This window comes from Macaca mulatta, chromosome 11 (genome assembly GCF_049350105.2).
Source record: "Macaca mulatta isolate MMU2019108-1 chromosome 11, T2T-MMU8v2.0, whole genome shotgun sequence".
Taxonomy (NCBI): domain Eukaryota; kingdom Metazoa; phylum Chordata; class Mammalia; order Primates; family Cercopithecidae; genus Macaca; species Macaca mulatta.
In genome coordinates, this window is record NC_133416.1 from 130,636,162 (window position 1) to 130,663,653 (window position 27,492).

At 46.6% G+C, this 27,492-nt stretch overlaps 1 protein-coding gene across 5 annotated transcripts; it reads left to right on the forward strand.

Annotated features, from left to right (window-relative positions):
• Positions 1-12: 12 nt before the first annotated feature.
• On the forward strand, positions 13-27,278 carry MTRFR (mitochondrial translation release factor in rescue). Of its 5 annotated transcripts, none has more exons than XM_015153070.3 (3): positions 13-102; positions 22,078-22,387; positions 25,828-27,278. In XM_015153070.3, exons 2-3 carry the CDS (start codon positions 22,097-22,099, stop codon positions 26,044-26,046), a joined length of 510 nt encoding a protein of 169 aa, XP_015008556.1. In that variant the 5' UTR covers positions 13-102; positions 22,078-22,096; the 3' UTR covers positions 26,047-27,278. The 5 variants fall into 5 exon arrangements, 4 of the variants coding, with proteins under 4 accessions (XP_015008556.1, XP_077811853.1, XP_028685917.1 ...); XM_077955727.1 differs by lacking the exon at positions 13-102 and adding an exon at positions 18,446-18,577; XM_028830084.2 differs by lacking the exon at positions 13-102 and adding an exon at positions 20,103-20,224.
• Positions 27,279-27,492: the final 214 nt, after the last annotated feature.

Sequence of the window (27,492 nt, forward strand, 5' to 3'; positions counted from 1 at the left end):
TACGGCGCGTGCGCAGATCAGGGATCGCGATTGCGAGTCCTCTGCTGCGGCGATTCGGGTTCCTGTAGAACGTTGAGGGCACTAGTCGGGTCCTGAGACCAGGTAAGTGTCTGCGGAGAAGTCAGGTAACCCTACGGCTGCCGACGACTGTCAAGGGCTCCGGAGAGAGGACTGGGAGCCGGGACGCCTGGGGTTTTCCCGTCTTGCGACCCCGAGTGGCGCAGCCAGTTTACCTGAGGCCGCGCTGGCGGTGGGGTGGGGCCGGCGCTGACACCCTAGCTCAGTTTTCTCGAGACCTGGTTTACGCTAGGTGCTGTGGGTCGGCCCTGGGGCTGTTCAAGCACTTAGGGCAGGGGAGAGGAGAGACTACCGTCCTGGAAAAAACGGTTCCACGGAGGCCCAAGGCAAAACGGAAGGATCCTCATGTACTTAGCTGAGTGGAGCTGTGAGCACGCATCAGGTGCTGTTTCAGGCCTGGCACGTAGTAGGGGTCAGCACTTCCCTCGCTAGGCTTCTGCGGAGATATTTGTTTTTTTAAATAGACGTTGGGGGGGGGTGTCTCACCATGTTGCCCAGGCTGTTCTTGAACTCCTGGCCTCAAGCAATCCTCCTTCCTCGGCCTCCCAAAGTGCTGGGATCACAGGCGCCAGCCACCCTGCCCTACTTTTGAAGGACCTAAGGGAACCCGCTCTCCTTCCCGTGGGTCCCCAGCCCATTTCATGCGCACTGTGCAGGCCACATTCTTCAGCCTAGTTAACCTTTAAGGTCCTTCCAGCTCCTCGATTTCCCTCCAGGAGTTCTGGCTCACAGTAAAGGAACTTCCCTGGCACTATCACTTAGGCCTCCACGACCCAGGAGATGGATTTGCCCTTGGAATGACAGATTTGCCAGGAGGCCTTCCATCTCATTTGAGCTTCCTAAGTATACCTACCAATTTTTATTTTTTACTTTTTTTTATTTTTTTAGGGGGGGTAGGGACAGGGTCTCAGTCTGTCACCCAGGCTGGAGGGCAATGGCGTGATCTTGGCTCACTTTAACCTCTGCCTCCCGGGTTCAAGCGATTCTTCTGCTTCAGCCTCCGGAGTAGCTGGGAATACCGGTGCCTGCCACCACATCCAGCTAATTTTTTGTATTTTTAGTACAGACGGGGTTTTGCCGTATTGGCCAGGCTGGTCTCGAACACCTGACCTCAGGTCATCCTCCTGCCTCGGCCACCCAAAGTGCTGGGATTACAGGCATGAGGCACCACGCCTGGCAATTTTTAAAGGGTAAATTTGATATTATCCTGTTTTTCGTGATTTTTTAAATTATATTACATAATTCCAAAATATATTTTATGTTTAAACCAGGACTTGCTTCATTGAAGATGGTTTTATCTTTCAGTGTGAGCCTGCTGGGAAGTCAGGCTATATTTTTGGCATCACAGTGATCTCCTTAGTACCTGATTTCATAGACGAGAATTATGACCCCACCAAATAACATGTTTTCAGTAATGTCATGGCTTATCAAGTACTTCTTAAATTGGACCATACCAAGTAAAATAATTTACAAGCCACTGTTCTAGATGCCTTTTCACCCTAAGCTCTAAAACAAAGGCCCATGAAATAATCAGATCCCAGACTGGGTTTGTGTCATAAGATCACAGCGTATGTGGTATGTCATTCTGAAGTTCCTCAGCCTTGTAGTTGAGAGATCTGACATGCTCCCATTTAGTGAGCACTAAGTACTTTACATTTATGGCAACATGTATGATTTTGTTCTCACTCTAGGTAGTAGTATCTCCATTTTACAGATGAGGAAATAGAGCCAAAGTTGCCCAGTAAGTAAATTGTGGCATTGAGACATTGAATGCAGGTCTATTGGCCACAGAGCTCGCACTCCTCGGCAGTAAGACCTTTTTGGGACAAAAGAAAAAATGAGAGGAGTGGTCAAATACAGAATATGAGTTACCTTTTTTTTTTTGGTGAGACGATGTCTCGTTCTCTCGCCCAGGCTGGAGTCCAGTGGCGCACTCTCCGCTCACTGCAAGCTCCACCCCCCAGGTTCACGTCATTCTCCTGCCTCAGCCTCCCTAGTAGCTGAGACTACAGGCGCCCACCACCATGCCCGGTTATTTATTTATTTATTTATTTTGTATTTTTAGTAGAGACAGGGTTTCACCATGTTAGCTAGGATGGTCTCGATCTCCTGACCTCGTGATCCGCTCGCCTTGGCCTCCCAAAGTGCTGGGATTACAGGCGTGAGCCACCGCGCCCAGCCTAGTAGTGAGTTATCTTAATTGTTCACAGTCACAGATCAAGCTTCTTGTTCTACTCTTTCCCTCTTCTCTACTGTACTTGACTAGTCTTTTTAAAAAGAGAAAGTTGGCCGTGCGTCGTGGCTCATGCTTATACTCCCAGCACTTTGGGAGGCCGAGGCAGGCGGATCACTTGAGGTCAGGAGTTGGAGACCAGCCTGGCCAACATGGTGAAATCCTGTCTCTACTAAAAATACAAAAATTAGCTGGGCGTGGTGGCTGGTGCCTATAATCCCAGCTACTTGGGAGGCTGAGACAAGAGAATCGCTGGAACCCGGGAGGCAAAGGTTGTAGTGACCCAGGATCGTGCCACTGCACTCCAACCTGGGCAACAGAGTGAGACTCTGCCTCAAAAAAATAAATAAATAAAATTTAAAACAGAAAAAGTTAAGGAAAAGGAGCTAACATTGCCTAAGGAACTGGAAAAAGATCTGGAGATACTATGAAAGGTAACGAAACAAGGTGTAGAAAGGATAATTTAGTTTCAAAAATTGAAAACCTAATGGTCTTCCAAGATAGGTCTTCCTGAGATAATCAGGAAATGTGCATCTCTTATTTTCTTTATTTGTATTAAATACAATAATGTATCTGAAAGTGCTTTGCAGCTGGACGTGGTGGCTCACACCTGTAATCCCATCACTTTGGGAGGCTAAGGCAGGAGGATTGCTTGAGCCCATGAGTTCGAGACCTGCCTGGGCAACATGGCAAGACCCCATCTCTACAGAAAATTAAAAACTAGCCAGGTATGGTGGTACACACCTGTGGCCTTAGCTACTGGGGAGGCTGAGGCGAAGAAGCTTGCTTGAGCCCAGGAGGACAAGGCTGCACTGAGCCATTTTTACTCCACTGCACTCCACTTAGGTGACAGAGGGAGACCCTGTCTCAAAAAAAATAAAAAATAGAAGAAAGTGCTTTGGTTTCGGTATCTTTAAGTCCTAAACAAACACAAGGCATCATTAATAGAAATACAGGCTTTGAGACTTTTAGAAGAAAATATACAGTGGTGGTGTTGCTGCTTTTTCAATGTGTTTCTGTTTTAATAGTATAGTTGATAAATTATAAAGTTCCTGTCAGATGCCATAAATAGAACAGATATGAGGCTGGGTGCAGTTGCTCACACTTCCAGCACTTTGGGAGGCTGAGGCAGGTAGATCACGTGAGTTCAGGAGTTCAACACCAGCCTAGGCAACACAGTGAATCCCCATCTCTACTAAAAATACAAAAAATTAGCCAAGCATGGCAGCGTGTGCCTGTAGTCCCAACTACTTGGGAGGCTGAGGCAGGAGAATTGCTTGAATCTGGAAGGTGGAGGTTTCAGTGAACTGAGATTGTGCCACTGCACTCCAGGCTGGGCAACAGAGTGAGACTCTGGCTAAAAAAAAAATAGAAGAAATACGATACACACAAATAGGACAGGTGTAATTATGTGGATTCAAAGTTTTCTGCTTAAAAAAAAATAAACAGGGCCAGGCACTGTGGCTCACGCCTGTAATCCCAGCACTACCGGAGGCCAAGGCAGGCACCTCACCTGACATCAGGAGTTTGAGACCAGCCTGGCCAACTTGGTGAAACCCCGTCTGTACTAAAAATACAAAATTAGCTGGGCGTGATGTCAGGTGCCTGTAATCCCAGATACTCAGGAGGCTGAGACAGGAGAATCACTTGAACCCGGGAGGCAGAGGTTGCAGTGAGCCAAGATCACGCCATTGCACTCTAGCCTGGGTGACGAGCAAAACTCCAGCTCAAAAATAAAATAAAAATAAACAAGATATTGGGATTATGTGAAGGGAATGTTTTCCTCTTCGTTAGCTAGCTCTTGCATTCTGCAGCATTAAGCATTCAAGCATTAAGCCTGTTAAATTTAGGCCAGACCTAGTCTCCTTTTCCTCCCGTCCCCCAAAATCAAAGACAACAGCTCTGCATTTCCTGCTCACTCTATTATGTTTTCCTTGTTTGAGAAGTAACTATCTGCACTTACTGTGAGTGAAGGGCGCTTTACCTTCAGTGTAAAACCCCAACTCTAGGAAATGGCATGGTCTGTTTCAAACCTGACCAGCAGTACTCACTAGTTCTATTTGAGAGGTTTCAGCCCTTAAGGATCTCAGGCACCTACAGCAGGAGGATGAGCTAACAGGAGGATGTGAAAGACAGAGAAAGGCTACTTTCTTTTTAACTACCATTTTACAGAGAGCACCAAAACACTTTTTTTTGAGATGGAGTCTCACTCTGTCACCCAGGGTGGAGTGCAGTGACCTCAGCCCACTGCAACCTCCGCCTCCAGGGTTCAATCCATTATTCTGCCGCAGCCTCCCAAGTAGCTGGGACTACAGGTGTGCACCACCACGCCTGGCTAATTTTTTGTATTTTAATAGAGGGGGTTTCACGGTGTTGCCCAGGCTAGTCTGGAACTCCTGAGCTCAGGCAGTCTACCCTCCTCAGCCTCCCAAAGTGTTAGGATTACAGGCATGAGCCACCACACCCAGCCCCAAAACACGTTTTTGAAACATGAATTATCATTAAGCGTTTCTCAGAAAATTATTTTCCCCTCACTTAGCTTCTGGCACCACCTGCTGGCTGTTTTGTCTTTTCAAAGCGGCAACATTGCACGTTGGTCTGTTTAAGCTCAATGTTGTTTGGCCCTTAACTGTTAATTAGGTCATTGTTATGAGACCTACAGTTTCATCTCCTTCTTAAGGAAGAAACAAGATGGAATAAGCAGGTAATCAGCCCCCCTGAATTCTTGTCTCAGTTTCTTAAATGTTATATAAATAAGAAACAGGCTGGGCATGGTGGCTCACGACTGTAATCCCAGCACTTTGTGAGACCGAGGCAAGCAGATTGCTTGAGCTCAGGAGTTTGAGACCAGCCTGGGCAACATGATGAAACCCCATCTCTACTTTTTTAGAAAAGAAAAAGAAAAGCTTTTAAAAGTGTCTGTCCTAGCAATCAGAAGAACTTGCTGATTCCTGTGTTCTGGAACAATGCTTGTCAAATTTTATGTGCCTCTGCATCACCTGAGGATCTTGTTAAGCTGCAGGTTCTCATTTGGTAGGTCAGAGTAGGGCCTGAAATCTTCATTCCTGACCATCCTCCACGTGGTGCTTTTGCCCCTACTCTGTGGACGACACTTTGGGTAGCAAGATTCTAGAGCTACATTGTCCCATAAAGTAGCCACCAGCACATGTGGCTAGTGAGCACATGTGGTCCAAACTGAGATGGTCTGTAAGTATGACTATACCCTAGATTTTGAAGCCTTCATATTTAGGGGGAAAAAAGAATATCTCAATTTAAAAATATTGGCTGGGTGCAGTGGCTCATGCCTGTAATCCCAACACTTTGGAAGACTGAGGTAGGCAGATCGCTTGAGCTTGAGTTCCAGACCAGCCACAGCAACATGGTGAAACCTCGTCTCTACAAAAAATCGAAAAATTAGCCAGGCATGGTGGTACATGCCTGTAGTTCCAGCTACTCAGGAGGCTGAGGTGAGAGGATGGCTAGAGCCTGGAAGGCATAGATTGCAGTGAGCTGAGATGGCACCACTATACTCCAGCCTGGATGATGGAGCCAGACCTTGTCTCAAAATATTGATCACTTGTTGAAATAATGTTTTTGATATATTGGGTTAAATAAAATATAAATTTCATCACTTTCTTATTTCTAATGTAACTGCTAGAAAATTTAGAATTTCACATGTGGGTAGCATTAGTTTTGTTTTTTGTTTTTTGTTTTTTGGAGACAGAGTCTTACTCTGTCACTAGGCTAGAGTGCAAAGGCGTGATCTCAGCTCACCGCAACCTCCGCCTCCGAAGTTCAAGAGATTCTCCTGTCTCAGCCTCCCGAGTAGCTGGGACTACAACTACGTGCCACCACACCCAGCTAATTTTTTGTGTTTTTGGTAGAGATGGGGTTTCACCGTGTTAGCCAGGATGGTCTCTATCTCCTGACCTCATGATCCGCCCACCTCTGCCTCCCAAAGTGCTGGGATTACAGGCATGCGCTACCGCGCCCAGCCCAGTAGCATTAGTTTCTATTGGACAACACTGTTCTAGAACATTAACACAATAGAGTTGACATTTTTGATGCTTTTTTTCCCCCATATGACCCAGTTTCCCAATCTCCTTGTTTCCATGTCACCATCTCTGCTAGCTCAAATCAGTATTTGTTTAATCCTTTTCTTGGGATGATTTCCTTGCCCTCCCATAACACTCCTTTACACCTTTTCAGCCTTCACCATTGCCATCATGATCCCAGGGCTCTCATCAAGCAGTGGACAGTCATATGTGCCAGAATACAGGCAGTACCCTTGTGTAAAGCACTTAGCCTTGCCACGGGGTGTGGGGCCTGGACAGCCTCATCTGTGAGCTGGTTAGAAATGCAGAGCCTCGCTGGGCACGGTGGCTCACGTCTGTAATCCTAGCACTTTGGGAGGCTGAGGCTTGTGAATCACCTGAGGTCAGGAGTTTGAGACCACACTGACCAACATGGTGAAACCCCATCTTTATTAAAAATACAAAAAAAAAAAAAAAAAAAAGCTGGACGTGGTGGTGGGCAACTGAAGCGCAGCTACTTAGGATGCTGAGGCAGAAGAATTGCTAGAACCCAGGAGGCAGAGGTTGCAGTGAGCCGAGATTGTGCCATTGCGCTCTAGCCTTGGAGACAAAGCAAGACTCTGTCTCAAAAAAAAAAAAAAAAATGCAGAGCTTCAGCTGTGCACAGTGGCTCACGCCTGTAATCCTAGCACTTTGGGAGGCCGAGGCAGGTGGATCCCCTGAGGTGAGGAGTTTGAGACCAGCCTGGCCAACATGGCAAATCCCTGTCTCTACTAAAAATACAAAAATTAGCCGGTCATGGTAGCGCAGCTACTCGAGAGGCCAAGGCAGGAGAATTGCTTGAACCCAGGAGGCAGAGGTTGCAGTGAGCTGAGATCACGTCAGTGCACTCCAGTCAGGGCGACAGAGTGAGACTCCGTCTAAAAAAAAAAAAAGAAATCCAGAGCCTCAGGTCTCGTCCCAGACCTAATGAATGAGCATCACAAGTCACAAGACTCCCAGGTGATTTGTATGCACATTAAAGTTTGCATTGTGAGACTGGCTGGTGAGCACTTTAACAATCTTCCTAAAGCACCCTGTTTCAGTTAGTCTCCGCACCTGTTCCTTCTGTTTTAATGAAGTTTCTGCAAGGTTGATATACCATGAAAGTAGTAGCTAAGGTAAACTAGTGCTTTACCTTCCAAAAAAAAAAAAAAAAACAAACAGTGAATTTTAGATAAATGGCGTCCAGAAGGCAGGTCCAGAGATTGACATCTCATGCTTTCCTGAAAATAGATTAAATATCCTTTATTTTATTGAGTTTTTTTTTTTTTTTTTTTTTTTTGAGACAAAGTCTTGCTCTGCAGCCCAGGCTGGAGTGCAGTGGCGTGATCTTGGCTCACCACAACCTCTGCCTCCCGAGTTCAAGCAGTTCTCCTGCCTCAGCTCAGCACACCACAGCACCCAGTTTATTTTTTGTATTTTTAGTAGAGATGGGATTTTACTATGTTGGCCAGACTGGTCTTGAACTCCTGACCTCAGGTAATCTGCCCACCTTGGCCTCCCAAAGTGCTAGGATTACAGGCATGAGCCACCACGCCCAGCCTCAAATATCCTTTATCCTTTTCAGAGACACGAAACGAAAGGCATTACCATACTCTTTACTTCTCTCCAAAGTGAGAGCTGTTGATGACACAGCATCACCTCCTACATCTAGGCTTTTATTTTTGTGGGTTTGTTTTTTTTTTTTTTTTTTTAAATAAAAGATATGGAGTCTCACTATGTTGCCCAAGCTGATCATGAACTCCCAGCTTCATGGGATCATCCCACCTCAGCCTCCCAATATGCTGGGATCAGGCATAAGCCACCATACCCAGCATTATTTTTTTATTATTATTATTATTTTTAGCGTATTTTTTATTTTACTGTTTTTGTTTGTTTTTTTTTGAGACGGAGTTTTGCTCCTTCAGTCTTTGCCCAGGCTGGAGTGCAATGGCGCAATCTCGGCTCACTACAACGTCTGCCTCCCGGGTTCAAGCAGTTGTCCTGCCTCAGTCCTCCCAAGTAGCTGGGACTACAGGTGCCCACTACCACCCCCAGCTAATTTTTTGTATTTTTAGTAGAGACAGGGTTTCACCATGTTGGCCAGGGTGGTCTCGAACTCCTGACCTCAGGTGATCCACCTGCTTCAGCCTCCCAAAGTGCTGGGATTACAAGGCACGAACCACCATGCCTGGCCTATTTTGTTTTTTAGAGATGAGGTCTCCCCGTGTTGCACAGGCTGGAGACAGCTTCTGGGCTCAAGCAATCCTCCCACCTCAGCCTCCCAAGTAGCTGGGACTGTAAGCTATTATCTTCTAGTTTTCATCTGTAATTGTTTGCTCCAGCCACAGGCCTTGTTGTAGAGTTGAACATGCCATCCCTGCAGATAGTCTGTCTTGGTTTGAGTTGAATGTGGAAGCTGGAGGAGGGGTGTGCTGACCACATCCAGTCATGAAGAAGGCCACTCAGTAGCGCATAGGTTTCAAATCCTGACAGCAAGCTCTCCAGGAGGATGAGGGACATAGAAAGTTTGAGAACCACTGCTCTGTAGTATGTTATCCATCCTCAAATATGGCACGTATCCTGTTTGTGCACGTCTTCATTTCACTTTTATGCTACAGACTCTTCAGGCTCCCTGAAGCCCATGCCTGACACTCAATAGATGTTTAAAATATTCTTGCACAAATTAATGTTCCCTTTTGTAAATTCCTTAGACCTGTTATCTCTGAACTTAACCAAGTTGGAAGGGACTCAGGCAACAAAAGGAGCTTTCACCTTAACTGTGATCAGCCATTTAGTGCAGAAGCCATCATCAAAGTAAAAGTAGAGCCTAGGGAGTCAGGGTAGAGCGCCAGCCCTACACTGAAGCTCACATTTGAAGAAAGGAACTGGGGCAGAGCTGTCATGACTGCTGGTTTCCTCTTACTAGCACTTCTCTGTACCATTTTCCTTTTTCTCTTTTTTCATGTCACAATGAACTATAATTTGAGCTGCTTTTATTGTTCCCTAAAGACTTTGGATTACTCTGTATCACAAAAACTGAAATCCAATTCGTATTTTTTTGACCTTTGGGGAAGTGGAACCATGGGTGTGTTTGTCATTTTTAGCAGTCATTGGAGTAGGGCCAAAGCTCCAGGAGATACTAAAAGTGTCTAGAATTGTCTGATTGGCTATTGGAATCAACTGTTAGACAAAGCAGCCAGTAACTGAACACCGGGGACCTTCTTGAACTCCAGTTGGGTGGGAGACCTTCCAGTGTGTCTGGCAGCTCTGAACTAGAACAGAAAGGTAGAGATTCAAACAGTGGACTGATGACAAAGGAGCTGATAAAAGCACTCTCCTTTCCATTCTTTGTCTGGGAGTCTCGCCTTGCCTTGGAATCACTTCCTCTCTTTTTCACTGCACTGGTATGTGCCAGTACTGTCCTGCCTGGTCAGATTTACCAGCTAGCGGATGAGAGAGATGCGGGGCTCATGTTCCATAATGAATTGAATCCGGGACTACAGGCTGCCTGATACACAAATGAATTTTGTTTTGTGGATTGAAAACAGGAATAAGGAAAGATAAGTTTTGGACATTGACTTAGTCTACTCAGTTGTTCATAGGTAAGGCAATTCTTTGTCGTAGAGAGTTCAGAGAAAGTGCCTGGGTTTATCATTTATCTTTTTCTAAGGTATTTGATTTTATACACATTTCATACACATTAAACAAAACCAGTTTTTAAAGCACCACTTTTCTTGGCACACTCCATTTCAAAGTATATCCCTTCACAGTCATGGAGCACCTTGCCAATATCATCTTTTAAAACAAATTTTTTTTTTTGGCTAGGCACGGTGGCTCATGCCTGTAATCCCAGCACTTTGGGAGGCCGAGGCGGGCGGATCACGAGGACAGGAGATCAACACCATCCTAGCTAACACGGTGAAACCCCATCTCTACTTAAAAAAAAAAAAAAAAAAAATACAAAAAATTTGCCTGGCGTGGTGGTGTTCACCTGTAGGCCCAGCTACTCAGGAGGCTGAGACAGGAGAATGGTGTGAACCCGGGAGGCGGAGGTTGCAGTGAGCTGAGATCGTGCCACTGCACTCCAGCCCGGTGACAGAGCAAGACTCCATCTCAAAAAGCTTTTTTTGCTTTTCTTTGTGTTTTTTTTGTTGTTGTTGGTTTTGAGACGGAGTCTCACTCTGTCACCCAGGCTGTAGTGCGGTGGCGTGATCTCGACTCACTGCAACCACTGCTTCCCAGGTTCAAGCAATTCTCCTGCCTCAGCCTCCTGAGTAGCTGGAAGGCGTGCGCTGCCACACCTGGCTAATTTTTTGTATTTTAGTAGAGACAGGGTTTCGCTGAGTTGCCCAGGCTGATCACAAACTCCTGAGCTCAGGCAATCTGCCTGCCTCAGCTTCCCAAAGTGCTGGGATTACAGGCGTGAGCCACCATGCCCGGCTTGTTTTGTTTTTGAGACAGGGTCTCACTCTGTCATTCAGGCTGAATGCAATGGCATTATCATGGCTCACTGCAGCCTCAGCCTCCCTCCCACTACTTGGGACTACAGGCTCAAACCACCACACCCAGCTAATTTTTTTATTTTTTGTAGAGGCGGGGTCTCACTATGTTGCCCGGGCTGTGCTTTTCTTTTTTTACACTACACAGATGTAGGCAGTACCATCTTAATTATCACTCGCTGGGACTGACAACACATTGACTTAGATCATAATGTTAGTCATGGAACTAAAAACCAGCATTGGCATTATATTTATTTCCCATAGAAATAGCAGAAGTAGGCCGGGCGCAGTGGCTCCCATCTGTAATCGCAGCACTTTGGGAGGCCAAGGCGGGCAGATCATGAGGTCAAGAGATCAAGACCACCCTGGCCAACATGGTGAAACCCCATCTCTACTAAAAATACAAAAATGATCGGGGTGTGGTGGCTTGTGCCTGTAGTCCCAGCTACTCGGGAGGCTGAGGCAGGAGAATCGCTTGAACCTGGGAGGTGGAGGTTGCAGTGAGCCAAGATCACGCCACTGTACTCCAGCCTGGCGACAGAGCAAGACTCCATCTCAAAATAAAAAATAAAAAAGAAATAGCAGAAGTAGAGATGAAGGATATCATACTGTCATTCTAAAGGTGTGACCAGTGTCATGTCAGTATCACTGTACTGGTTACTAACCCAGAATCTTACATGTAAAGTAACAGGAAATGCACATATTTACAAGAAAGCAATGCCTGATCCCGTGTCTCCACCCCACTTCCTCCTCAGTGGGTATCTATCTGGATCTCACAGTGGGCTCAGGAGACAGCAGCAGGCTCAGGGAAGTTGACCAAGGAAGAGGTGGACGGGCTAGGAGCAAACCTGTGGAGTAATCTGCTGGATGTCCCGTTACCTTAGAAGCTGGCTCCCACCTAGATTAGACGCCAGTTGCAATGACTACAGTTCATGAAGTTTCAAATAGTAAAAGAAGCTATTTAGAGCCTTATATGAGGCAGTTGTTTAATAAGAGCGGCACAAGCCAGGTGGGGTGTGGCTCACTCCTGTAATCCCAGCACTTCGGGAGGCCGAGGCGGGTGGATCACCTCAGGTCGGGAGTTCAAGACCAGTCTGACCAACATGGAGAAACCCTGTCTCTACTAAAAATACAAAATTAGCCAGGTGTGGTGGCACATGCCTGTAGTCTCAGCTACTCGGGAGGCTGAGGCAGGAGAATCACTTGAACCCAGGAGGCGGAGGTTGCGGTGAGCCAAGATCGCGCCATCGCACTCCAGGCTGGGCAGCAAGAGCGAAACTCCATCTCAAAAAAAAAAAAAAAAAAAGCACATCTGTATTTAGTGCCTACGTAATCTTCAATAAAGATGCTCTAACCAAGTGGTACTTTTGCAGTTCCCATAATCTGCCTGGGTGACAGAGATTTTACTACAGATCAGTCTCAGGCCTTGAAAAGAATCAACAAAGCCCTTTCTAGATTTTTTTTTTTTTTTTTTTGGAGATGGAGTCTCCCTCTGTTACCCAGGCTGGAGTGCAATGGTGCAATCTCAGCTCACTGCAACCTCCGCTTCACGGATTCAAGCGATTCTCCTGCTTCAGCCTCCCAAGTAGCTGGGATTACAGGTGCGTGCCACCACACCCAGCTAATTTTTGTATTTTTAGTAGAGATAGGGTTTCACCATGTTAGGCTGGTCTCGAACTCCTGACCTTGTGATCCGCCCATCTCGGCCTCCCAAAGTGCTGGGATTACAGGTATGAGCCACCGTGCCTGGCCTCATTGTATCATTTTTATGCCTTTGCATCCTCACAGCTTAGCTCCCACATATCAGCGGGGACATACAGTGTTTGGTTTTCCATTCCTGAATTACTTTACTTAGAATAATAGTCTCCAGTCTCATGCAGGTCACTGCAAATGCTGTTAATTCATTCCTTTTTATGACTGTGTAGTATTCAATTGTATATAATACCAGTTTCTTTATCTACTTTTTGATTGATGGGCATTTGGGTTGGTTCCACGATTTTGCAATTGTGAATTGTGCTGCAATTTTTCAAATAATGATTTCTTTTCCTCTGTGTAGATACCCGGGATTGATGGATCAAATGGTAGTTCTCCTTTTGGTTCTTTAAGGAATCTCCAGCCGGGCACGGTGGCTCAAGCCTGTAATCCCAGCACTTTGGGAGGCTGAGACGGGCGGATCACAAGGTCAGGAGATCGAGACCATCCTGGCTAACACGGTGAAACCCCGTCTCTACTAAAAAATACAAAAAACTAGCCGGGCGAGGTGGCGGGCGCCTGTGGTCCCAGCTACTCCGGAGGCTGAGGCAGGAGAATGGCGTAAACCCGGGAGGCGGAGCTTGCAGTGAGCTGAGATCCGGCCACTGCACTCCAGCCTGGGCGACAGAGCCAGACTCAGTCTCAAAAAAAAAAGGAATCTCCACACTGTTTTCCATAGTGACTGTACTAGTTTACATTCCCACCAGCAGTGTAGAAGTGTTCCCTGTTCACCTCATCCACGCCAACATCTACTGTTTTTTGATTTTTTGATTATGGCAGTTCTTGCAGGAGTAAGGTGGTATTGCATTGTGGTTTTGACTTGCATTTCCCTGATCATTAGTGATGTTAAGCATTTTTTCATATGTTTGTTGACCATTTGTATATCTTCTTTTGAGAATTGTCTGTTCGTATCCTTAGCCGAATTTGTGATGGGATTTTTTTCTTTTTTTTGAGACAGAGTCTCACTTTGTTGCCCAGGCTGGAGTGCAGTGGCGCGATCTCGGCTCACTGCAAGCTCTGCCTCCCAGGTTCACACCATTCTCCTGCCTCAGCCTCCCAAGTAGCTGGGACTACAGGTGCCCGCCACTACGCCCGCTAATTTTTTTGTATTTTCAGTAGAGACGGGGTTTCACTGTGTTAGCCAGGATGGTCTCGATCTCTTGACCTCGTGATCCGCCCACCTCGACCTCCCAAAGTGCTGGGATTACAGACGTGAGCCACCATACCCGGCCGGAATTGTTTTTTTCTTACTGAGTTCATTATAGATTCTGGGTATTAGTCCTTTGTCAGATGTATAGATTGTGAAGATTTTATCCCACTCTTTGGGTTATCTGTTTACTCTGCCTTTTATTTTGCCATGCAAAAAGCTCTTTAGTTTAATTAGGTCTCAGCTATTTATCTTTGTTTTTATGTTTTTATTGCATTTGCTTTTGGGTTCTTGGTCATGAAATCTTTTCCTGAGCCATTATCTAGAAGGGTTTTTCCAACGTTCTAGAATTTTTATAATTTCAGGTCTTAGGTTTAAGTCCTTAATTCATCTTGAGTTGGTGTTTTGTGTTTTGTTTGTTTGTTTGTTTTTTGTTTTTTTGAGATGGAGTCTTTTTCTGTCACCCAGGCTGGAGTGCAGTGGTGCGATCTCAGCTCACTGCAAGCTCTGCCTCCTGGGGTCACACCATTCTCCTGCCTCAGCCTCCCGAGTAGCTGGGACTACAGGTGCCTGCCACCACGCCCGGCTAATTTTTTTATTTTTCTTTTTACTTTTTGTATTTTTAGTAGAGATGGGGTTTCACCATGTTAACCAGGATGGTCTCGATCTCCTGACTTCGTGATCCACCCACCTTGGCCTCCCAAAGTGCTGGGATTACAGGCATGAGCCACTGCGCCTGGCCAAGTTGATTTTTATATAAGGTGAGAGATCAGGATCCAGTTTCATTCCTCTACAGGTGGCTCGCCAGTTATCCCAGCATTTGTTGAAAAGGGTGTCCTTTCTGCACCTTATGTTTTTGTTTGGTTTGTTGAAGATCAATTGGCTGTAAGTATTTGGGTTTATTTCTGGATTCTCTATTCTGTTCCATTGGTCTACGTGCCTATTTTTATACCAGTACCATGCTGTTTTGGTGACTATGGCCTTATAGTATAGTTTGAAATCAGGTAATGTGATACCTCCAGATTTGTACTTTCTGCTTAGTCTTGCCTTGGCTATGTGGGCTGTTTTTTGGTTCCATATAAATTTTAGAATTTTTTTTTTCTAATTCTGTGAAGAATGATGGTGGTGGTATTTTGATGGGGATTGTGTTGAATTTGTAGATTGCTTTTGGCAGTATGGTCATTTTCACAATACTGATTACACCCATCCATGAGCATGGGATGTGTTTCCATTTGTGTTGTCTATGATTCCTTTCCTCAGTTTTGTAGTTTTCCTTGTAGAGGTCTTTCGACTCCTTTGTTAGGTATATTCCTAAGTTTTTGTTTTGTTTTGTTTTGTTTTGTTTGTTTGTTGCAGCTATTGTAAAAGGGGTTGAGTTCTTGTTCTTGATTTGATTCTCCACTTGGTCGCTGTTGGTGTATAGAAAAGCTACTGATTTGTGTACGTTAATCTTGTATCCAGAAACTTTGCTGAATTCTTTTATCAGTTCTAGAAGCTTTCTGGAGGAGTCCTTAGGGTTTTCAAGGTAAACGATCATATCATTAGCAAACAGTGACAGTTTGACTTCCTCTTTGTGGATGTGGATGCCCTTTCTTTCTTTCTCTTGTATGATTGCTCTAGCTAGGACTTCCATACTGTATTGAAGAGAAGTGATGAGAGTGGGAATCCTTGTCTTGTTCCAATTCTCAGGGGGAACAGTTTCAACTTTTCCCCGTTGAGTATTATGTTGGCTGTGGGTTTGTCATAGATGGGTTATTTTGCTTGTTTTGTTTTATTTTGTTTTGTTTGAGATGGAGTCTCGCTGTCACCCAGGCTGGAGTGCAGTGGGGTGATCTCAGCTCACTGCAATCTCCGCCTCCCGGGTTCAAGGGGTTCTCCTGCCTCAGCCTCCCGAGTAGCTGGGATTACAGGCATGCGCCACCACACCCAGCTAATTTTGTATTTTCAGTAGAGACGGGGTTTCACCTTGTTGGTCAGGCTGGTCTCGAACTCCCGACCTCAGGTGATCCACTCACCTCAGCCTCCCAAAGTGCTGAGCCACTGCACCCAGCCTCAATTTGAAACATTTTTTAATTTCCATCTTGATTTCGTTTTTGACCTAATGCTCATTCAGGAGCAGGTTATTTGATTTACATGTATTTGCATTTTTTGTTTGTGGGGTTTTTTTTGGTGCTTTCTTTGTTTTGAAATGGAGTTTTGCTCTTGTCGCCCTTGCTGGAGTGCAATGGCACAATCTCGGCTCACTGCAACCTCCGCCTCCCAGGTTCAAGCAATTCTCCCTCAGTCTCCCAAGTAGCTGGGATTACAGGTGCCTGCCACTACACCCAGCTAATTTATTTGCATGGTTTTGAAGGTTCCTTTTGAAGTTGATTTCCAGTTTTATTCCACTGTGCTCTTAGAGAGTGCTTGATATAATTTCAATTTTGTTAAATTTATTGAGGCTCATTTTACGGCCTGTCATATGATCTGTCTTGGAGAAAGTTCCATGTACTGTTGAATAAAATGCATATTCTGCGGTTGTTGGATGAAATGTTCTATATATATCTATTAAGTCCGTTTGTTCCAGGGTATAGTTTAAATCCATTCTTTGTTGACTTTTCGTTTTGATGACCTGTCTAGTGCTGTCAGTGGAGTATTGAAGTCCCGCACTACTATTGTGCTGCTGTCTATCTCATTTCTTTTTTTTTTTTTTTTTTTTTTTGAGACGGAGTCTCGCTCTGTCGCCCAGGCTGGAGTGCAGTGGCCGGATCTCAGCTCACTGCAAGCTCTGCCTCCCGGGTTCCCGCCATTCTCCTGCCTCAGCCTCCCGAGTAGCTGGGACCACAGGCGCCGCCACCTCGCCCGGCTAATTTTTTGTGTTTTTAGTAGAGACGGGGTTTCGCCGTGTTAGCCAGGATGGTCTCGATCTCCTGACCTTGTGATCCGCCCGTCTCGGCCTCCCAAAGTGCTGGGATTACAGGTTTGAGCCACCGCGCCCGGCCGTCTATCTCATTTCTTAGGTCTGTTAGTAATTGTTTTATAAATTTGGGAGCTCCAGTGTTAGGTTCATATATGTTTAGGATTGTGATATTTTCCTGTGACAAGGCCTTATTACCATTATATATCTAATGTCCCTCTTTGTCTCTTTTAACTGCTGTTGCTTTAAAGTTTGTTTTGTCTGATATAAGAATAGCTACCCCTGCTTGTTTTTGGTGTCTATTTGCATGAAATGCCTTTTTCCACCCCTTTAAGTTTATGTGAGTCCTTAGGTGAGTCTTCTGAGGGCAGCAGATGGTTGGTGAGTTCTTTTTTTTTTTTTTTTTTTTTTTTTTTTTTTGAGGCGGAGTCTCGCTCTGTCGCCCAGGCTGGAGTGCAGTGGCCGGATCTCAGCTCACTGCAAGCTCCGCCTCCCGGGTTCCCGCCATTCTCCTGCCTCAGCCTCCCGAGTAGCTGGGACTACAGGCGCCGCCACCTCGCCCGGCTAATTTTTTTGTATTTTTAGTGGAGACGGGGTTTCATTGTGTTAGCCAGGATGGTCTCGATCTCCTGACCTCGTGATCCGCCCGTCTCGGCCTCCCAAAGTGCTGGGATTACAGGCTTGAGCCACCGCGCCCGGCCGGTTGGTGAGTTCTTATCCATTCTGCGGTTCTGTATCTTTTAAGTGCAGTGTTTAGGCCATTCACATTCAATGTCAGTATTGAAATGTGAGGTACCATTGCATTCATCGTGCTCTTTGTTGCCTGTGTACTTTAGGGGTTTTTTGGTTTTTTGGTTTTGCTTTTTAACTTGTATTTTTGTTTTATAGGTCCTGTGTGATTTATGCTTTAAAGAGGTTCTGTTTTGATGTGTTTCCAGGATTTGTTTCAAGATTTAGAGCTCCTTTTAGCAGTTCTTGTAGTGGTGGCTTGGTAATGGCGAATTCTCTCAGCATTTGTTTGTCTGAAAATGACTATCTTTTCTTCATAAGTGATACTTACTTTTTCACTGGATACAAAATTCTTGGCTGATAGTTGTTTTGTTTGAGGAGGCTGAACATAGGGCCCCAATCCCTTCTAGCTTGTAGGGTTTCTCCTGAGAAATCTGCTGTTAATCTGATAAGTTTTCCTTTATAGGTTACCTGGTGCTTCTGCCTCACAGGTCTTAAAAATCTTTCCTTCATTTTAACTTTGGATAACCTGATGACAATGTGCCTAGGTGAAGATCTTTTTGCAATGAATTTCCCAGGTGTCCTTTGTGCTTCTTGTATTTGGCTGTCTAAGTCTCTAGTGAGGCCGGGGAAGTTTTCCTCGATTATTCCCCCAAATATGTTTTCCAAGCTTTTAGAATTCTCTTCTTCCTCAGGAACACCAATTATTCTTAGGTTTGGTCGTTTAACATAATCCCAGACTTCTTAGAGGCTTTGTTCATATTTTCTTACCCTTTTTTCTTTGTCTTTGTTGGATTGGGTTAATTTGAAGACCTTGTCTTCGAGCTCTGAATTTCTTTCTTCTACTTGTTGAATTCTATTGCTGAGACTTTCCAGAGCATTTCGCATTTCTAAAGGTGTGTCCAAAGTTTCCTGAATTTTTTATTGTTTTTTCTTTATCTATTTCCCTGAATGATTTCTCCCTTCACTTCTTGTATCATTTTTTGGATTTCCTTACATTGGGCTTCACCTTTCTCTGGTCCTTCCCTGATTAATAACTAACCTCCTGAATTCTTTTTCAGGTAAATCAGGGATTTCTTCTTGGTTTGGATCCATTGCTGGTGAACTAGTGCATTTTTTGGGGAGTGTTGAAGAGTCTTGTTTTGTCATATTACGGGTGTTTGTTTCTGGATCCTTCTCATTTGGGTAAGCTCTGTCAGAGGGAAGGCCTAGGGCTGAAGGCTGTTCCGATTCTTTTGTCCCATGGGGTGTTCTCTTCGTGTAGTACTCTGTCCCTTTTCCTATGGATGTGGCTTCCTATGAGCCAACTTACTTGCAGTGATTGTTGTCTCTCTTCTGGGTCTAGCCACCCAGCGAGTCTTCCCAGTTCTGGGCTGGTACTGGAGGTTATCTGCAGAGTCCGGTGATGTGAACCGTCTATGGGTCTCTCATCCATGGATACCAGTGCCTGTTCGGTGGAGGTGGCCGAGGGTACAATGGACTCCATGAAGGTCCTTAGCTTTGGTGGTTTAATGGTCTATTTTTTTTTCTGGTTGGCCTCCTGCCAGGAGGTGGTGCTTTTCAGAAAGCATCAGCTGTCGGCCGGGCGCGGTGGCTCAAGCCTGTAATCCCAGCACTTTGGGAGGCCGAGACGGGCGGATCACAAGGTCAGGAGATCGAGACCATCCTGGCTAACACGGTGAAACCCCGTCTCTACTAAAAAATACAAAAAACTAGCCGGGCGAGGTGGCGGGCGCCTGTAGTCCCAGCTACTCGGGAGGCTGAGGCAGGAGAATGGCGGGAACCCGGGAGGCGGAGCTTGCAGTGAGCTGAGATCCGGCCACAGCACTCCAGCCTGGGTGACAGAGCAAGACTCCGTCTCAAAAAAAAAAAAAAAAAGAAAGCATCAGCTGTGTTAGGGGAGGAACCAGCAGTGGGCGGAGCCCTAGAACTCCCAAGATTATTTGCCCTTTGTCTTCCTGCCAGGGTGGATAGGGAAGGACAATCAGGTGGGGGTGGAGCTAGGCGTGTCTGAGCTCAGACTCTCCTAGGGCAGGTCTTGCTGAGGCTGCTGTAGGGAATGGGGGTGAGATTCCCAGGTCACTGGAGTTCTGTACCTAGTAGAGTTGTGGCTGCCTCTGCTGAGTCATGCAGGTTGTCAGGGGGAAGTGGAGGAAAGCCAGCAGTCACAGGCCTTACCCATCTCCCACACAAACCGAAGGGCCGGTCTTACTCCCACCGTGTCCCCCAACAACTGCCCTGAGTCTGTTTCCAGGCAGAGGGTGAGACTGGCCTGAAAATTTGCCCGAGGCTGTTCGCCTCCCAGCTGCAAAAGAAAAGGGCTGCAGTTCTTGCCCCACCTGTGAAGTCTGCATGCCGGATTCGTGCCCTTCCCTGAGTTCTGGCCAGGAGCCTTCTTGCCCTGTTTAAATTATTAGAGTTCGACTAGAAATTTTGAATTCCTTCTCCCTGTGGAGTTTTACCCCCTGCTCCTCTGGCCAGCCTCCCTCTGGATCCCTGTGGTGTCAGGCAGGAATGGGCTGCCTGGGGACCCAGCAAGCTCCCACTGCCTTTCTGCTGCTTCCTCTTCCCCTGTATTTCGCTCGCCTGAGTCTGACTTAGCTCCAGGTAAAGTCAGAAATTTCTTCTGCAAACAGACCTTCAGCCTCTCCAGTGCGGGGGTGTGTTTTGGAGAGGAGGGTCTCCCTTTCCCACTTCCACAGTTGGGGCACTCACAGTATTTGGGGGTCTCCCAGGCCCTGCAGGAGCAATCTGCTTCCTTCACAGGGTCTGTGAGCCCTCTCAGGATTGCTGGCTTGTTCTTGCAGTTGATCTGGAGCTAAAATTCACAATGTAAGCCTCTGCATGCTGCTCTGTCTGAAGCTGCAATCTAGTCCTGCCTCCTGTTTGCCATGATCCCAGGAGCTCCCCTGCAAATAAATTATGATCGCAAGGTCCCAACATAGGCTGTTTGCAAGCTGAGGAGCAAGGAGAGCCAGTCCGAGTCCCAAAACTGAAGAACGTGGAGTCCGATGTTCGAGGGCAGGGAGCATCCAGCATGGGAGAAAGATGTAGGTGGGGAGTCTAGGCCCATCTCATCTGTCTTTTAATATCTTTTCTAACTAACCTGTAAGCTCCATGAAGACAGTCTAGCTCTTTTTCATCTCATGTCCCTCACTATACCTAACAAGGACCTTATTAAAAGTGAGTTGACTGGCTGGATGCAGTGGCTCACGCCTGTAATCCCAGCATTTTGGGAGGCTGAGGCAGGTGGATTACTTGAGCTTAGGGAGTTCAAGACCAGCCTGGGCAACATGGCGAAACCCCATCTCTACAAAAAATAATTACCCAGCTGTGGTGGGGTGTGCCTGTAGTCTCACGTACTATGGAGCCTGAGATGAGAGAATCACCTGACCCTGGGGAGGTCAGGGCTGCAGAAAGCTGTGATCACGCCACTGCAGTACAACCTGGGCGACAGAGTGGGACTCTGTCTCAAAAAAAAAAAAAATTAATTGACTTGGTAGTTCCAACAATGAGTACCAGTTGGACCACATTATTGGCAGTGTGTCCAGGGGAACAGATGTTCACATTCAAATCCATGAAACTGGAAACAAAAAACAACAATCATGACATTGATTGATAGTGATGTTTACTATGTCAGACTGTTTAAGCTCAGCTATAAAATAGACTCTCAGCCGGGGTTGGGGGTGGCTCATGCTTGTAATCCCAGCACTTTGGGAGGCCGAGGCAGGCAGATCACCTGAGGTCAGGAATTCAAGACCAGCCTGGCCAACATGGTGAATGAATCCCCACCTCTACTAAAAATACAAAAATTAGCCGGGCATGGTGGCATGCACCTGTAATCCCAGCTACTCGAGAGGCTGAGGCAGGAGAATCACTTGAACCTGGGAGGTGGAGGTTGCATTGAGCCAAGATCATGCCATCACACTCCAGCCTGGGCAACAGAGCAAGATTCCATCTCAAAAAATAAAATAGACTCTCATACTGTCATCTTTACATTTTGATTTCAGAGATTCTCAAACATTTAAATACTGGCACTTGACCCAGATGCTAATTCTTGCTTGATGCACTATTTATCTGTATCAAATTATAGTCCCGTTCCTTTGAATTTCTTTTTTTTTTTTTTTTTTTTTTTTTTTTTGAGACAGTGTCTCGCTCTGTTGCCCAGGCTGGAGTGCAGTGGCTCTGCCTCAGCCTCCCGAGCAGCTGGGATTACAGGTACCCACCACCAAGCCTGGCTAATTTTTGTACTTTTAGTAGAGATAGAGTGTCACCATCTTGGCCAAGCTGGTCTTAAACTCCTGACCTTGTGATCCACCTGCCTCAGCCTCCCAAAGTGCTTGGATTACAGGCGTGAGCCACCACGCCCGGCCTGAATTTCACACTCAAAACCTCTCCTTCCTGAGAAAACAGCACCCCTGGGTGCTTAGAAGATATTTTTGGTCTATTGCAAGAAAATATGTATTAGCTGGCAGGGCATGTCCTGGTAACATGGCAGACAGTGCAAGGGTGAGGAGAGGGGTGTCTTGCTGAATAATGTGTCTCCACCCATTTCCTAAATTCCCTTGGTAACAGATGGGTCATCATTTGAATTGCTTTATAAAAAGCTGTCTTCAAATCTGAAGCACGATCTTGAGGGCAGATGCCTCTTTCTGAAAGCTCTCCTCCTTATTCATCTAACCCAGGTCCTCAGCCAGCAGAGCCATGTTCCTCAAGAGCACCACGGGTTTATTTCATTTTCCTACATCACTGACCCGAATATGCCGGGCGCCATGGGGACTCCGGCTTTGGGAGAAGCTGACGTTGTTATCCCCAGGAATAGCTGTCACTCTGGTCCAGATGGCAGGCAAGAAGGACTACCCTGCACTGCTTTCCTTGGATGAGAATGAGCTCGAAGAGCAGTTTGTGAAAGGACACGGTCCAGGGGGCCAGGCAACTAACAAAACCAGCAACTGTGTGGTGCTGAAGCACATCCCCTCGGGCATCGTTGTAAAGGTAGACAACAGAAGGCCGCTGAGGGGAGAGGCCCCGCCCAAGGGTCTCACAGCCTCCAGAGATTTCTCCCAAGTCTGAATGGGATCAGCTGAAGGGCATTCTCTTTCTGGCTCAGGCCACCCTCTACCAGCCAGGCAGTAGAGGGCACTGCAGATCTCGTCCCATCCCTGAGCCATTCCTCCCTAAGGCAGAACCACCTACAACAGCCTGGGAAGCCTGCTTCCAGGATCTTTTGGAGCCAGGGTATGGCTGCCATCCTTGAATTTGGCAGGCAGCACTGGTGCTTGGCTGCTGCCCCGGAAGCAACATCTTGACAAAGCTAAGCAGTGGCTGATAAAGGCAGGCGCCCGGGCAGCATGGTTCTTTCAAATCCATTCCCACTTCAGGAAGGCTGCCGAGATCCCCAGCATTGCTGTGGGCTCCAAGTCCCTGAGGAGGCAGCAAGCAGGCCTGGGGTTGTCAGCTAGGGGTCCCAGCCCTTAGCTGTCCTGGCTGGTTAACGTTAGCGTGGCCACGTCCTCCATGCCTCTCTGTCCCCTTTGGTAAATGTCAGTGATACCTCCCCTTCTGGACAGAGAGGACTGAGGGTGAGATCATGGAGGCCAGGCATTTTCCAGCCTCAGAAGAAAAAATGCTGTGCACAGCTGCCTATGGGAGTCTTCCTTCTTTACATAAAAAAACAAGTCTCGGGCCAGGCACGGTGGCTCACACCTATAAACCCAGCACTTTGAGAGGCCGAGGTGGGTGGATTACCTGAGGTCAGGAGTTCAAGACCAGTCTGGTCAACATGGCAAAACCCCATCTCTACTAAAAATACAAAAATTAGCCGGGCGTGGTGGCGCGTGCCTGTAATCCCAGCTACTCAGGAGGCTGATGCAGGAGAGTCGCTTGAACCCTGGAGGCAGACATTGCAGTGAGCTGAGATCACGCTACTGCACACCAGCCTGGGCAACAGACAAGATTCCCCCTTAAAAAAAAAAAAGACAAGCCTGATCAGAGGGGCTCCCAGTCCATCTGCCTCATGGACTGGAAGCAGCACAGAAAAGAGATAGCCAAGGCAAGTGTTTCATGTATACTGATACTGGCAGCAGATACTTACAGACCATGGAAACGTGTGGGAGGAACTGTTCTAAGCAGCATTAACTCTGCAGTCCCCATAACTCCATGTTCATTATTTCCATCACAGTACAGGTGTGGAATCTGGGACACAGAGAGGCTAAGTGACCTGCCCAAGGTCCTGCCACTTAGTAGTTCAAACCATACCCCAAGTCCATGTACCTAACAGCTGCACTTCACAGCTAGGTTTTTGAGCCACGAGCATATCATGTAAAACCTCAATCACTTTTCCTCCTTGAAAAGTGTCATTCATGAGTAACAAAATTCTGAAACATGAGAGTTAATTTTTGTTTAACCTATTTTACATAACTCATTCCAAATTTGCTTTCAGTATTATTCTTTCACCGTAATTTCATAATTTTTTTTTTTTTTTTAAGAGACAGGGTCTTGCTTTGTCAGCCAGGCTGGAGTACAGTGGTACAATCATGGCTCAGTGTAGCCTCAGACACCTGGGCTCGAGCAATCCTCCCGCCTCAGCCTCCTGAGTAGCTGGGACTGAAGGCATGCACCACCACACTCAGTGTTTTTTGTTTTGTTTTTTTTTTGAGACAGTCTTGCTCTATTGCCCAGTCTGGAGTACAGTGGCGCAATCTCAGCTCACTGCAACCTCCGCCTCCTGGGTTCAAGCAATTCTCCTGCCTCAGCCTCCCGAGTAGCTGGGATTACAGGTGCCCATCACCACGCCCAGCTAATTTTTTTGTATTTTTACTAGAGACGGGGTTTCACCATGTTGGCCAGGCTGGTTCCGAACTCCTGACCTCAAGTGATCCGCCCATCTTGGCCTCCCAGAGTGCTAGGATTACAGGCATGAGCCACCGTGTCCGGTCACCCAATTTTTACATTTTTGGTGGAGATGGGGGGTCTTGCTGTGTTGCCCATGCTGGTCTCAAACTCCAGCCCTCAAGTGATCCTCCCATTTCAGCCCCCAAAGCATTGGGATTATAGGTGTGAGCCACTATGCCTGGCTTGGGATGTATCTTTTATCAAACAGCTTTGCAAGGCACTCACCTGTAATAAGGCATTAGGCCGGGCGCGGTGGCTCAAGCCTGTAATCCCAGCACTTTGGGAGGCCGAGACGGGCGGATCACGAGGTCAGGAGATCGAGACCATCCTGGCTAATACAGTGAAACCCCGTCTCTACTAAAAATACAAAAAAAAAAACTTAGCCGGGCGAGGTGGCAGGTGCCTGTAGTCCCAGCTACTCGGGAGGCTGAGGCAGGAGAATGGCGTGAACCCGGGAGGCGGAGCTTGCAGTGAGCTGAGATCCGGCCACTGCACTCCAGCCTGGGCGACAGAGCGAGACTCCGTCTCAAAAAAAAAAAAAAATTAAGGCATTACATAGTGAATGAGTTATGGTTGACTAATAATAAAGATGCTATTTTCTTCCTTCAGACAGAACTTTATGCTTATGAATGGTGCACACAAAGTGGTTGTTCACTGGCCACAAGCTAGATACATAGTTGATATTTTTATCATTATTTTGGGACTTTAAGTTATTTGAAGGCCACTGTTGCTTCTAAACAAAATAGCACTCCTAAGATTAAAACAATCACAGTGAAAGCCACATAATACAGCAAGGGTGTGAGACACGGGGCAGAGGCAGGAAAGGGGCTGGTCTTCACTGCTACTGACTCATGGGGACTCCTGATAAGGGGCTTTGCCTTCCAGGTTTGTCCCTCTCTATAAAGCGAACAGGGCCGGGCGCGGTGGCTCAAGCCTGTAATCCCAGCACTTTGGGAGGCCGAGGCGGGTGGATCACGAGGTCAGGAGATCGAGACTATCCTGGCTAACATGGTGAAACCCCGTCTCTACTAAAAATACAAAAAAAAAAAAACTAGCCGGGCGTGGTGGCGGGCGCCTGTAGTCTTAGCTACTTGGGAGGCTGAGGCGGGAGAATGGCGTGAACCCGGGAGGCGGAGCTTGCAGTGAGCCGAGATCATGCCACTGCACTCCAGCCTGGGAGACACAGCGAGACTCCGTCTCAAAAAAAAAAAAAAAAAAAAGCGAACAGGTTGTCGTGACCAGCCTGACCAACATGGTGAAACCTCATCTCTACTAAAAATACAAAAATTAACTGGGCATGGTGGCATGCGCCTGTAATCCCAGCTACTTGAGAGACTGAGGCAAGAGAATCGCTTGGACCCAGGAGGCGGAGGTTGCAGTGAGCCAAGATCACTCCATTGCACTCTAGCCTGGGTGACAAGAACGAAACTGTCTCAATAAATAAATAAATAAGCAAACAGGTTGAATTTAATGACTTCTGAGGTCCTGTCTGTTTTGTAACATCCTGTGGTTTTCACATTATAAAATATTATCTCTTACAGTGCCATCAGACAAGATCAGTTGATCAGAACAGAAAGCTAGCTCGGAAAATCCTACAAGAGAAAGTAGATGTTTTCTACAATGGTGAAAACAGTCCTGTTCACAAAGAAAAACAAGAAGCAGCGAAGAAAAAACAAGAAAGGAAAAAAAGAGCAAAGGAGACCCTGGAAAAAAAGAAGCTACTGAAAGAACTGTGGGAGTCAAGTAAAAAGGTCCACTGAGAAAAGAATTACAGATTACAACTGACAGAATCTGCCAGAAGCTCCCAGAGAATAATGGCGGTGAGTTCCATCACCAGCATTATTACAGTGCTTCAAAAGAAATATTTTTGATGAACTTAAAAGACAACAAAGTTATTTAAATGGTGCACTAAACTATAGTGAACAGAGACATGCACGACTCAAGAATAAAACTCGGCGGGCACGGTGGACAATGCCTCACACCTGTAATCCCAGCACTTTGGGAGGCCGAGGCGGGCAGATCACCTGAGGTCAGCAGTTTGAGAACAGCCTGGCCAACATGGTGAAACCCCGTCTCTACTAAAAATACAAAAACTTAGCCAGGCATGGTGGTGGGTGCCTGTAATCCCAGCTACTTGGGAGACTGAGGCAGGAGAATTGCTTGAACCTGGGAGGCGGTGGTTGCAGTGAGCTGAGATTGTGCCACTGCACTCCAGCCTGGGCAACACCTGGGTGACAGAGCAAGACTCCACCTCAAAAAAAGTAAATAAATAAAACTAGGTTGAGCACAATGACACACGCCTGTAATCCCAGCACTTTGGGAGGCTAAGGCAGGAAGATCACCTGAGCCCAGGAGCTCAAGATTGCACTGAGCTATGAACACCACTGCACTCCACCTGTCCACTTGTTCTTGTGTGACAGAACAAGACCCTGTCTCTTAAAAAATAAGATAAAACCGGCCGGGCGCGGTGGCTCAAGCCTGTAATCCCAGCACTTTGGGAGGCCGAGACGGGCGGATCACAAGGTCAGGAGATCGAGACCATCCTGGCTAACATGGTGAAACCCCGTCTCTACTAAAAATACAAAAAACTAGCCGGGCGAGGTGGCGGGCGCCTGTAGTCCCAGCTACTCCGGAGGCTGAGGCAGGAGAATGGCATGAACCCGGGAGGCGGAGCTTGCAGTGAGCTGAGATCCAGCCACTGCACTCCAGCCTGGGCGACAGAGCGAGACTCCGTCTCAAAAAAAAAAAAAAAAAAAAAAAGATAAAACCATAAAGAAACACAGAGTCAGTACTCTACAAGGATAATGGCTACTTCTAGAGGGAAGAAAGGAGTTGTCACTGTGATGAGGCACTTGGAGGGGCTCTGGGGTGCCTGACAAAGTTCTATTTCTTCACCTGGGTGGTAGTTAGAAGGGTGTACCCCTATTTCAAGTTGTACCTTTGTGTGATTGTATCTGTTTTGTAATAATAAATTTTTTTTTTAATTAGTAAAGTCAGTTTTTATGGAGAACTGGAGAATTGAGTCAAACATTAATAGCATTTGGTGGCAACTTCTCATCTGCTGGGAAGCTGCTGCCCAGTGACACTTAAACATCAGTTATCCCAATGTCAGCTCAAGACAGTAAAAGAGAAAACAAGGGCCGGGTGCAGTGGCTCATGCCTGTAATCCCAGCACTTTGGGAGGCCGAGGCGGGGTGGATCACGAG

Excerpts from the sequence above, each read along its gene's own strand:
- MTRFR (XM_028830084.2), top strand. Across the intron at positions 22,388-25,827 it reads CCTCGGGCATCGTTGTAAAG|TGCCATCAGACAAGATCAGT; the intron begins GTAGACAACAGA and ends TATCTCTTACAG.